Source organism: Anser cygnoides, chromosome 11 (assembly GCF_040182565.1).
Source record: "Anser cygnoides isolate HZ-2024a breed goose chromosome 11, Taihu_goose_T2T_genome, whole genome shotgun sequence".
Taxonomy (NCBI): domain Eukaryota; kingdom Metazoa; phylum Chordata; class Aves; order Anseriformes; family Anatidae; genus Anser; species Anser cygnoides.
In genome coordinates, this window is record NC_089883.1 from 20,429,923 (window position 1) to 20,443,180 (window position 13,258).

At 37.1% G+C, this 13,258-nt stretch overlaps 1 protein-coding gene across 2 annotated transcripts in view; it reads right to left on the reverse strand.

Moving 5' to 3' along the window:
* Window positions 1-768: 768 nt before the first annotated feature.
* The window catches only part of SCG3 (secretogranin III), a 29,254-nt gene continuing 16,764 nt past the window's right edge, over window positions 769-13,258 (reverse strand). Inside the window, exons 9-12 of one of the 2 annotated variants that reach the window (XM_048060137.2) lie at window positions 8,350-8,433; window positions 7,581-7,709; window positions 5,544-5,612; window positions 769-1,331 (exon numbers count right to left, since the gene is read on the reverse strand). In XM_048060137.2, the coding sequence (XP_047916094.2) occupies window positions 1,213-1,331; window positions 5,544-5,612; window positions 7,581-7,709; window positions 8,350-8,433 (401 nt within the window). In that variant the 3' untranslated portion in view covers window positions 769-1,212. Of the gene's footprint in view, window positions 1,332-5,531; window positions 5,613-7,580; window positions 7,710-8,349; window positions 8,434-13,258 lie in introns of both variants that reach the window. The other variant, XM_013177237.3, reaches the window with a different exon arrangement.

The following is a 13,258-nucleotide window of genomic DNA, read 5'->3' on the forward strand; positions in this document are numbered from 1 at the left end:
TAAGTCTTGGGATCTGCATCTTAGGAACTGTGTCTAGAATTTACTTTTTAAAAAATGTCTTTACTTTTGCTCTTGTTTCATGAGTTCTTCATGCATACAATCATCCATCCGCTTAAATATGAAAAGATCTCTTAAACCATTCTTCATAAGCTCTTTAAGGTGAGAGAGAAGAATTAGGGTGACATTTTTGTTTCCCTTTTTCACCCTTTGTGTACCAAGTAATTGGCTAGAGATAGCATATATTTGCCAAAAATAGTTTTCCAAAACTATATTGCTCAACACAGAGCAAAGTCAGTAAGCAGACCATGGCCTTGATATTCAGGGATGCTGAGATCTGATAGGTTTTTTAAGTTAAGTCTTTCTGAAAAACAGGACCCATGTTCCTAAAAGTATCTCCAGTTGAAAGCTCTCCTTTCCCTGCAAAATGGCTTTAATTATTTTTTTTCCCCCTAAGAAAGTAATGGCTATTTACACTCGTTATCAGGCTACTCAGATAAGGGATTCAACTAATGCATACAATCATAAAATGGTGTACCAAAGACCATTTATACATGCTGAATGAAGCCACAATAGGGAGAATACAGCTCTTTAATATGAAAGGCGGCAGTTGTAGTGTTAAAGATATATCGGTTAGCTAATGACACTATGCTTCAAGTAATAGAATACTACATAAAGAAACAGAAAAAGGGTCAAGGAAAAAATGATATTAGGATTTAAAACAAGATTTCTGGATGTAAAATAATGTTAATGAAAACTTTAATAGGTAAATTATTTTCAAATATTTTATTTAGAGAACTATGAACTATTTTCTAATAATGCCCTTTACATAGTTGCATCTATAGAAAGCTAGTGGAGTGAGAGCAAAAAGGTGTACCATTAAAAGACCTGTCCATCAGAAATGATATTTTTATCTACAAAAGTAAAACAAACACAAAAAATAAATCAAAGAGAACATTACATAATAATTTACCCTGTCAAATAGAAATTCAGTGTTAGAATTTGGAGTTTAGGTTTGATTTGTGAGTGTAGGAAAATACAGTATGCAGTCTGTGCACGAAGCACTACAGCTTCTCTTTTCTGTCTAGAAAGTTATCAGTACAATGTAAACAGAGCATTTCTAATGATATCCTCAAAATAACAGATCATAAGTCATTGAGCTGGGAGGAGGGGAAGCTATACTTGTTTTCTACGTGTTTGGCAGCCATCAGCTTTTTACAGGCTGCCATATATGCGTTTAATTACATCTGCCTCTTCTTTGTCCAGGATGCCCTTGTCCACATACGCATCAGCTTGCTGATCAATGAAATCTCTCAGCTTTGAAAGATCATAATCTGAAAAATAAGAATTCATTTACACAGTGAGTCATCACCATTATATTGCTTCACTTCAGAAGCAATGCCATTGCAAAGTTTACCAATAAATGCATTTTATCCAACAAGAGAGAGTTCACTATAAATGCAACTTGTAAAAACAACAAAAAAAAAAAGAAAAACAAAAAGAAAAACACCTACACAATGTCTTCTTACATCTCTTGGTTCTTTTGCTATTCAAGAGTAATCATCTGTTGTGCTTGATTGCTTGCTGGTAAACGCTAAAGTAAGAATATTTTCAGGTCCAGAGATTCAGTGTCCTAGTCTGCATGGAAAAGCTGTTTTAAAAACCCTAATATTTTCACAATTCTCATGGATTCAAATGAAAGTATTAAATTGACTGTTTACTATAAAAATCCCAGTAAAATTTACACTTATTACAGACACCTGCAGTTAAAATTGACTTTTTAGAAAACTCAAGAAAGCAAATTTCTGCAAGTAAATGGACATGATATAATTATTTAATCTTCATACAGAACATAGTATCCTGACTTGAAAAAATACTGCAGAGTAGTCTTTATGACAGTGTTACTCTCAAAGTAGTCTTTGACAGTCTTTGTATGTCAATCTGCAATACAGCGCAGACAGATCCTTTCTCATTTTCTGATAGATGGTTGCATCTATGCAGCATGATTCATAGTATATGCATTAAACAACATTTTAATAACCTATTGTGTAGTTTTAACTCTGCCAAGCATAGATCCAGTATATTCCCACATAAACACATAAATGTTTCAGTTACATAATTTACTGCATAAAATATAAAGCTTAATTTGTTAGAATCACAAGTTAGTAGTTGGGATAACATCAATGTCTTAAGGTTTCATACTAGGTTAAATTAATTAGTATCTCTCATAAAAACAGATTCATCCTGAAAATTTCAGTAGAAGTGACTTATTCCATGGACAGTACCTTCAAGAGGTATTAATACTAACTTTGGAATGTAGTCCAATGTATACCACCATATATAAATGGAAGGACTCTTTCAAACTGCACATTGTTAACAAAACAGAAAATAATTTTTCTGTCTTTTTACAGCTAAGTGACCAAAACCAGATAGAAGTAGATAGACATTAAAGAAGCAAATTAATGCTTGTGATCTTTTCTATAACAGTATAAGGTAATCTCAAGTGACTAATACAGAAAATAGATATTCAAAACACCCTGCTGCTGCAGGGACGTCCTGTCCATATCTGAGTTAATTTTACCATTTGCTGTACTGAAGCCAGGATTTCATTTCCAGTCTGTTATTGGGATTACTTAAGAGAATATAAACAGTTTGTGTCTTCATCCTATCTCAGTAATAGGGAATTAAATAGCCATTTAGTAATAAGGGTGTGAGATTTGATTCATGTTGATAGAATGAGAGTCTCCAGTGAAAGATTCCATGGAATGGAAATGGATGGAATGATAAATACTAATTAATATAATATAATATAATATCCACATTAACCACATTTAAATTCCTAGGTTTATTTTTTAAAATAGAATAGTATTTACAACTCTCTGATCATTACATGGAGATGTAAAGGTTTAATTTCTAAACAAATACATTCTACATGAGATTATAACCATTAAGATATTATCCAATTTTGGCTAATTTGTATATCTCATGGCAGTATAATTCAGGTTTTTTTTCCTAGAACTTGGTAACGGTCTGTCAATTTCTAATGCTTATTTACAACCTATTAATTTGTGCAAGGAATTAGAAAAATCAGCTTCAATTTATATTCACCACAACAGCTGCAGCATTACACTAAGCTGTGAAATGGCTATAGTAAATGAAGTGAGGTCTTGTTTGCATATTCAAATCTTGCCATTTGCCATTGCATCCTACAATTAATCACAGAATTTACTTTTGTTCCTTATTGGCTACCGTTAGCATCATGAAACTATAAACTGCCTAAGTATTCTGTGAAAAATTCAAACGTGCTATTTGCATGTATTAGTTAAATGACTCACAGTTGTGCTCTGTGGACACTAAAAAGTAATAGAATACACAGCAGCCTACACCTAGCAGTGGGAGAGCTGTTTATTTACACAGGAGAGGAGCTTGTCTTAAACGAGCATTGGTTTCAGAGATGAAGCCAGGTCTGGGAGATCAAGCCAGTCAGAGGAACAGACTTCTGTTCTTGTATATGCAAAACAAATTCTGGACACAAAAGCCAGTCAGGCCAAAATCTAGGCCTTTACATGTTTCTCTCTAAATCATCCAGACCACTGAAGATTACTTGCCTCCTAAAAAGGCAATTTATATTTTTAAACTGTGAAACTGCAAATGAACATTTCCAAGGTCATTAGTCATTCAATGAATACTAACTTCCAGTGAAATTCATCCGAAGTTAAAGATCTACAAACATTTCCTGAAGCAAACCTAAACCTCTTCATGTATATCCTGTGAATAAACAATCCATGAATAAGGGTAGAGAAGACTGGTCATTCTAATACATGAATTACTTTGTGAATCATTTTTCTGCTAGCTCCCAGGTACTAGCTGGAAGTAGAGAAATAATTAATGAGCACATAAATGACACCTAATCTTGTACTGAAGAAACACAACACAATGCATTCACTGCTAGATAACCTTACTCTGACTGTACTTCCTTTATCATCATCCCAGGAGAACTGAATTAGCATTTTATAAAAATAAAAAGTAAGGAAAAGGTACAATAACAATAATGTATCGGAAGAGTAAGAACTGCATTCTAATTTTGTTATAACTTACACTGACTTTAAGGCCAGAGGACAGATATTTTAATGTAAATGAAAATCCATCTACACAGAAAGACATGCATTCAGCAGTAACACAATGGATCCATCTTCTGGAAGTATTAACATCAGTACATCTTAATGCATTCCCAGGCAGATAAAATGCTATTGATCTGTAGTCACAGCCATTTGCAGGCTGCAGTAGTGCAAGAAGAAACGTTACTATGAAGAGGAGTGAGGGGCTGCCCTGTCAGTATGTGTGATACAGAGAAATAATCACATGTGACTGAGATATAGTTATTATAATGAGTACACCAATAAATAGAAATGTTTATTAGAAGTGTCAGGAAAACTCTTGAGCAAATGTGTATGTCTGCTGCTAACTTCAGTTGTTGCCATTGAGAGGAAACAGTTTTCAGATTGGAAAAATAACTGTAGGCTTGAAAAAAAAAAAGTCCTTCCCATTGCAGAGTTTCCGTATAGGAAAATTAATGTGTCGGGCTGCAGACATGCACTTGTCTCTGAAATGTAATTCATATATGCTTCAACTCACAGAGAGGGTGGTTAGATTACCCAGGGCTAATCTTATCTCAGATCCCCTTCTGCTTGGCTGGTGCATGAAGGACTCTTCTCGCCAGGCTCCACTCATACCCCAGGGATGGATCCCTTGGCTAGGAACCTTCATTTAAAGAGCAGCTGACAGCAGAAGCCCCGGCAATAGCAGAGAGATGGGATAGGAAGCTGGTTTTATATAAGATCTTGAAGGAAAACATGACATGGATAAATAAAGATCTGTGAAAAATAAGCTTGAAATCCTGCTGCTGTTAGATTCCTCCCTCCAGCTTTCATGTAGTCCTGCCTCCAAGGAAGAGTCAAATAGTGGAGCAGCTGGTGAGCATACCCTGTGTAGCTCCTTCTGTCACTGCTCCCCTTCTACACAGCTTTACATGTGAGAGATACAACTCATTAGAGTAGTTCGGGCTGTAATCCAATATATTACAGTGCTAGTGACATAGGTAGACAAATCCAGGCATCTAAAAAGATGTTTACCTTGTGTGTAAAATCATAATTAAAAGGTATGTTGAACTAACAAATGAAGCACTTGACAAAATTGACTTACTATTATCTGGTGACAGGCAGACCACCATGACTATCTGGACAGCACATGACTAACTTCTAACTGGTTAGTCACCGTGTGTTTTATGGCCAATGGCTGTTTGAGACAGTTCATATGACTTTGCCTTAGTTCGCTATTTTCATACATTGATTTAACTTTTACATGGCCTGTATTATTTAACTCTAACATCACCCATTATCACTATAATACAGACAAGCACAGTTTCATATTATTATTATTTAGCCTGTAACATAATGTTAAGTTATGGAATATAAATTACGTGCTTTGTAATGTATACGGTACCCATCCCAATGTCCAGGCTGTTTACTTCATACCTTCTTTGTTACCTTGTTTGTTGTTTTTTTTTAGCCATTCTATGTTCTTCCTGATTGCTTCCAAATATGCCTCAGTTTTCCCTAGAGGAAAGGATGAGAGAGCACATATATCAATGATTGATGCAGCTTGTTTAAATGAGCAAAGGTGGTTACTGCAAAGGAAGATTAAAACTATTCTTAGTTTCTGTTTAAAAGCCGAGTCTTGTCAAACTTTGTCCGTCAAAATTCCCACAGATGGCTAGCAGGTTTTATCTGTACAAGATTAGTCATCCACAAAGTTAGAATCATGGATTTTATTATTATTTTTTGGATCTGTGTGCATTACTTTTGGTGGCATCCACAGATACTGTATATGTGAATTGAAGCCAACCTGTAGCTTTTTGATCATAAGAACTGTTCAGCAAAGATGAAGCTGTTCAGACGGCAGGAAACGACTTAATTAACACTGAAAGCATTGACTATCTGCTCGTGTACAAAATGTCAGAAATGCTTATTCATCAGTACTAACAGCATACAGCAGATATAAGATTGTGAATATTTTGAAAAGACGAGCTGAAATATAGCTACTTATACTTACTGAGAAAAAGAAAGCATTAAAAGCATTGAAAATACCATTATATGTCCTTTTTATAGCTGAAATTTTAAAGTGATAGCTATTTTTGGACCAGAAAGCACACAGGACAGAATTAGTTCCAGGATTACCTAAAAAAGCCCCTAGGGAAATATTCCAGATAATGGATTCTGAATTCTTAACTTGTCTAGAGCTTTATAGATGTAATGTTCTTATATTTGTCAGGAAAGAAAAAACAACAACAACAACAACAAAAAACTAGTGCGATTTTCTTGTAGAAGGCTAATACTTTAGTAAGTGGATACAGTATCAGATATACTGTAAATTTTGAGCTGAGACTGCAAAGCTAGCTTTATAGTAAGCTATTCTATGAAAGAGCAATGAATATTTTATAATGAGACAACTAAATACTGATCTAATTTAAATGTCTGAAAAGGCTGAACATTTTCTTTGGAAGTTAAAGTAAAATAACCTGAACCAAGTTGAACAGATCTTCAGATCTTCAGATCTTCAACAGACAAGGGAAACGTTATTTATTACATCCTATGGGTACTGAGACAATTTTTCTTTACTGTGAAATTGGACAACCCTCCTGAGCTATTTTTTATCTTCTGTACTTAAAAAATCTCTGTTGGAAAAAATATCTTCTCCTATCTGTGACTGGCTAATAGTTTGTATGTTTACACTGGCCACAGGACTGAACCAGCTGACCAATGAACTACAATCTGTAGCCTTGATCACTGCAATTCATTATTGAACATCTTGCAGTGAAAACGTGCATACAAGAACGGATTAGATTAAAACAGCATCAGTGCAAAGAAGGTTGTATGCCTTTTTTTTTTTTAACAAATAACTACAAAACATAGATGTTTATGCTGGATATTTAGCAGTAAGAACCCACTGAAAGGTTTCTGCCCTAACATGCATACTACTTTGCAAGTTTAGAATTAATTACCTGACAAATATTCTCTCTATACATCTCTTCCTAAGGAAGTTCACCAAGTCTGGTCAATAAATTGATGATGAAGAAGGTTTTTGAGTACAGGAGCAAGAACTTACTCTGGAGGTACATCTAGACTATGGAACTAACTCCGTCAAAATATATGCCTGAGCCTGGAGCTCTGTACTGTAACCATTGATAACTTGATGATCTGATTTTACTGAAAAGCTACAAATGCAAAGAAACAAAATCTCTTTGCACTACTGTACTAAAATGCTTTTCATATTGCTCTCAAAAGGGGCTACGAACTCTTTGAAGGGTTATGGCCTTATTCGGCATGGGCTATGGTTTCTATATGTTTAAAAGTAAGCAAATAATTAAATATGCTTCTGAATCAAACTATTGTGTGTTGACTCCTAGTAACTATATAAAATGAATATATTTATGCTAGCACAATGGAAAAATAAGACCAAACATAGTAAAGGATTCTAATCACTCAAGGCATAGGTGTGTAGCAAAAGCAATGGCTATTTTATACCTCTGGGCTCTTCACTGTTTCCTGCTGCATTTTGTTCTTCATTTTTTGTGGAGTCCTTTGAGATTTCATATTCCTTTTCCATTTTAGCTGCTTCTTCCTTTGTACTGTCTGCTTCTTCACTACTCTTGTCTAAGGAAATAATAATAAGAGCAATTTTGTATCCTGTGTTCCAAAAGCACTTCTAAATTATGTCAGTATGATCTCTAAGAAGTAAAACATTTTGACTGATGACTGAGGAAGAAACTCATTGGAGACTGTATCAAATTGGTTTCTAAAGGTCATCTCTACCCCAGACCCCTGGAAACAGGAATGTCTGTTTCTGCTCTTACAAACAGTAGGTGAATACAGGTAATTAAAATACAATAATATGTAATTTATAAGTGTACTTTTTTTGTGCAGAAAAAAAAAAGGGGGGGGGAGAGGAAATTTGCCATTCACCAGATCCAAAGTTGACAAGGTGATTTTTTAACCTAAGCCTTAAAAAGCATTCAAATGGCTTGCTGTTGTATATGAGTAACATTTGCACTGCTCTGAAAAGGACAGTCAAGTGAATATACTTCTCAAATACTGGCCAATTAAGTAAAAACTCATCTCTTCTTGTACATTTAGACATTCAAGCTTTGGCTACAGGTCCTTGAGGGATCAATATCTTTAGCTAGCAGTCCCTCTTCTAATACATTTCTAATACAATTAACCTGCTTTAACTGGATAGGTTAAAAAATTATTATTAAATATGGATTTCCAGGTGAGATAAATATAGAATAAGTACCTGCTGGTAGCTTTGTTTTGGTTTCAGTGGAAGGATTCTCAAGCTTCTTCTTTGTCTGCACAGCTATCATTGTATCTAGGTTTTCTAGAAATCAAGGCAAAACAAAACCAAATTCTAGTTATTCTTCAAGAGATATGATACAGAATCTATACTACATTCTCCACAACACCAGTTTGAGCGGTGAGTGGAATTCTAAAAGAACTGTCTTCATCCTCGTCTCTGAAGATATAATGCAGAGTCAACACTAAATCTCGATCAATCTTAAGTGAGAAAAAAATACTAAGTCATGGTAATAGCAGTACCAAATAGGGCCAATAAGCACAGATAGAGTAAAAGTAGAGAATGTGGATAGAGCGTGGATATAGGTTCTAATTATTTAAATCGTATAAGTCACAAAATATAGATAACAGTATCTGTAGCAATTTACTCTGGTGAAAACAATGGAAGGGTTTAACAACAAGACTATGAAATATGTACTTCATCCTGGTAGGACAATATTCTCCCAAACTGCTTAACTGTCTGTATTTTGTACAGTTTCACTGGAAAATAAATGCAAAAAAAAAAGTATTAAATGATTTTTAGATTAAATATATACTTAAACTGAATTAATTAAAACAATTTTTTTTAATTTGCTGAGGTCAAGCATCTATCTGAAAATGCAGTAGACTGCAGTGGCAATGTATACAGCTCTACAAATCTAGCAAATGATTTTCTATGCAAATTTTAGGGTTTAACTCTTATCTCATTTAAAACTAAAAGCAACCTTTTCATCAAGATGGATTTTTCAGATACAATAATTGTATCCTTATGTGGGAAAAAAACCCTTGTTTTGCTACAACGCTTAATAGATATCCACAAATACATCGTACAATTTTCTTAGTCATGTTATAGATATGGTGCAGAATTTTCTTCTGTTTTATTGTTTTTTATTTCAAGGTTCGGTTAAACATGGATCCAAAATTTGATAGATGTCAATTAGTTGGTTGTATATTTTTGCAAGACTTGGTTTTGAATTCTCAATGCTCCCTTTATATAAACAGCTGAAATACTCAGTATCAAATGTGATAACTGTGGCAGAATAGAATCATAGAATCATAGAATATCCCGAGTCGAAAGGGACCCATAAGGATCATCAAGTCCAACTCTTGGAACCGCACAGGTCTACCCAAAATCTTAGACCATATGACTAAGTGCACAGTCCAATCGCTTCTTAAATTCAGGCAGGCTTGGTACAGTGACTACTTCACTGGGGAGCCTGTTCCAGTGTGCGACCACCCTCTCGGTGAAGAACCTCTTCCTGATGTCCAGCCTAAACTTCCCCTGCCTCAGCTTAACACTGTTAACGCGGGTCCTATTACTGGTGATTATGGAAAATAGGTCCCCTGCCCCTCCACTCCCCCTTGCAGGGAAGTTGCAGACTGCGATGAGGTCCCCCCTCAGCCTCCTCTTCTCCAGGCTGAACAGGCCAAGTGACCTCAGCCGCTCCTCATATGTCTTCCCCTCTAGGCCCTTCACCATCTTCGTAGCCCTCTTCTGGACACTCTCCAACAGTTTAATGTCCTTCTTGTACTGTGGTGCCCAGAGCTGCACACAGTACTTGAGGTGAGGCCGCACCAGCGCAGAGTAGAGTGGGACAATCACTTCCCTTGACCGACTAGCGATGCCATGCTTGATGCATCCCAGGATACGGTTGGCCCTCCTGGCTGCCAGGGCACACTGCTGTCTCATGTTCAGCTTGCTGTCAACTACAACCCCCAGATCCCTCTCTGCGGGGCTGCTCCCCAGCGTCTCATCGCCCAGTCTGTACGTATAGCCAGGGTTGCCCTGTCCCAGGTGCAGGACCCGGCACTTGCCTTTGTTAAACTTCATGTGGTTGGTGATCGCCCAGCTCTCCAATCTGTCCAGATCTCTCTGCAAGGCCTTTCCACCCTCATCCGAGTCCACAACTCCTCCAAGTTTGGTGTCGTCGGCAAATTTGCTCAAAACACCTTCTAGTCCTACATCCAAATCATTTATAAAGACATTGAAGAGGACTGGCCCTAAAATGGAGCCTTGAGGGACCCCACTAGTGACCATCCGCCAGCCAGATGTGGCCCCATTAACCACAACCCTTTGAGCCCTGCCCATCAGCCAATTGCTCACCCATCGTATGATGGTTTTGTTTAGCTGTATGCTGGACATTTTGTCCAGTAGGATCCTATGGGAAACCGTGTCAAAAGCTTTGCTGAAGTCCAAAAAGATCACATCAGCTGGTTTCCCTTGGTCAACTAGATGGGTGATCTTATCATAAAAGGAAATTAAATTTGTTAGGCAGGACCTACCCCTCATGAACCCATGTTGGCTGGGACCAATGACTGCATTGTCCCCCAGGTGTGCCTCAATAACTTCAAGGATCATCTTCTCCATAGTTTTACCAGGCACTGACGTGACACTGACAGGCCTGTAATTGCTAGGGTCTTCTTTCTGACCCTTCTTGAAAATTGGCACAACATTTGCCAGCTTCCAGTCTACTGGGACCTCTCCAGATTCCCAAGATCGTTGAAAAATAATTGAGAGAGGTCCTGCGATGATGTCAGCCAGCTCTTTAAGCACCCTGGGATGAATCCCATCCGGACCCATGGACTTGTATGGATCCAGGTGGAGCAGCAAATCCCGCACATGTTCAGGGTCAGTTGGGAGCTTGTCATTCCCACCGTCATGGTCCTCCAGCTCAGGGCACCCTGGGTCCTGAAGCCCATCATCAGTGTTGAAGACAGAGGCGAAGAAGGCATTAAACGTCTCTGCTTTGCCTATGTCATTGTCTGTGAGGAGACCTTCCCCATCAAGTAGCGGACCTATGTTTTCTTTGGTTCTCCTTTTTCTGTTCACATATCTAAAAAAAACTTTTTTTATTGTCTCTCACAGACATGGCCAGCTTCAACTCTAGTTGGGCTTTGGCCACATGAATTTTCTCCCTACAAACACAAACAGCATCCCTGTATTCCTTCCTCGTCGCCTGACCCTCCTTCCAGCAGCCCTACACTTTCTTTTTTCGCCTAAGCTCCAGTAGAAGATCCCTGGTCAGCCAGGCCGGCCTTCTGCCCCACCTGCCTGACTTCCGATATTTTGGAATCGCCTGATCTCGTGCTTTTAGGAGGCAGTGCTTAAAGATTGATCAGCACTGATGGACGCCAATGCCTTCAAATAGATAATGTAAGGGTAGTAAATATTTTAGATAATGTCTTACATGTTAGGCCAACATTTTATCTATCAGCTAGAAAGCAAATTTTTCAATCAGAAAGATGCTCAGCACTGAAACCTAAAGATTAGTTTTTCAGCAAGCACACTTCTCTTCATGGCAGATCACCATAAGCAATTCTGCCTGCCATCTGATGAGAAACAACATAATCCTGTCTGCCTGGATCATCTATATTTTCTTATTTACATAAAACTGAAGTGTAAGCAGTTTTTATCAGTAACCTGCCTGACTGCAATCTGTCAATTCTCCATCACATACTTTTTTTTCTTTTTTTTTTTTTCTTTTTTTTTTTTGGGGGGGGGGGGGGGCGGTGTGGGAGGGTCAGGGTAGAACTCTTTTCATTTGGTACATATCATTTTAATTTGATTCTTGACCTTGTCCTATGCCCTAAGCAGGTCTGGGCTGGGTTACGAACTGGATCAGACACACTGATGAAGAGAAGAAATGAGCTAGTATTATAGTGGTGGTACTGATGCCTCACTTATCACTTGATCCAGAGCTTATTGAAAAGACTGTAAACATTCCTTTCAGCCGAGCTTAAGATTCTATTATTTATCCTGAATCAGTACCATACTAGCACTCTGGCAGGAATATAAGGATTTCTCTGTTGCAAGAGGCACAGTTTTTTGGATAAGGTTACACAGCTAAGAACTCCGTGCTTCATTAAAAACATCTTAATGAAAACAGAGTATTAATCTGGTGTTAACCATGTAAATATATTCACTTAAAAACCCTTTGTAAATTCAAGTGAATACATTATTCTCCCTCACTAATTCATGCAAATGCAAAAATGTCACTGATGTTAGGCTTTATCCCAGCAAACTCTATTAAATCAGGCTTAATTTTAAGTGTAAAATAGTATGTTAAAATACATAGGGGTATTCAAATGCTTAAAATGCCACACATATGTAAGCGCATTGATTCTTAAGTGCCTTTCATGCTCTGTCCCAAAAGAGTTTAAGAGTTGATATACCCACACCCAGCAGGTAGTACTGAAGGCAATAGGATTTGTGCTCCTCTGTTATTTGGTTACTTCTACAAATCAGAAATTCTACAGTTTCTGAGTCTTTTGATTTGGCTAACAATGTTGGTTTAGTTCAGTATATGAGTACTAATATAGATTACTACTTTGTCAAGCGCAGTAACATGGCAGTATGTGTTTTTCTCCAGCCACATGAATTGAACAGCTACATCTGCATATGAAGTACAATAGTATAGCAATATTGGCCACTAATGGTCCAAGCTTTGTTACCAAATTCAAACTGAGTATAATAACAACTATACTCTATTTTCAAAGTCTTATTTCAACAGTAAAGATATGGACAAGTTTATATGAAAGGCCTTTTAATAAGGACTACATTTTACAGGAGAAGTACTGAAGCTATCCTGATGTCTGGATGGTACATCAATGTGAATCTCAAGATTTCATAAGCAGCTGTATTTTCAGTGTGACAGAGAAGTGTTAGCAGTGTAAGCTTTTCATGTTTATGGGATCATCTGGTGCACCTATGTATATAATAAAGAGAATTTTACAAGAGAATCCCTACTCTTCTTGAAGAGGATTTATACCTTTTTTTCTACCCCCTTCAGAATTAATGCCTTTAACAGCTGGTATTGTTTCAAAACATGTTTGTACTTGTCAAATGTGGCTAGGCCATGGCTGAGCAATGT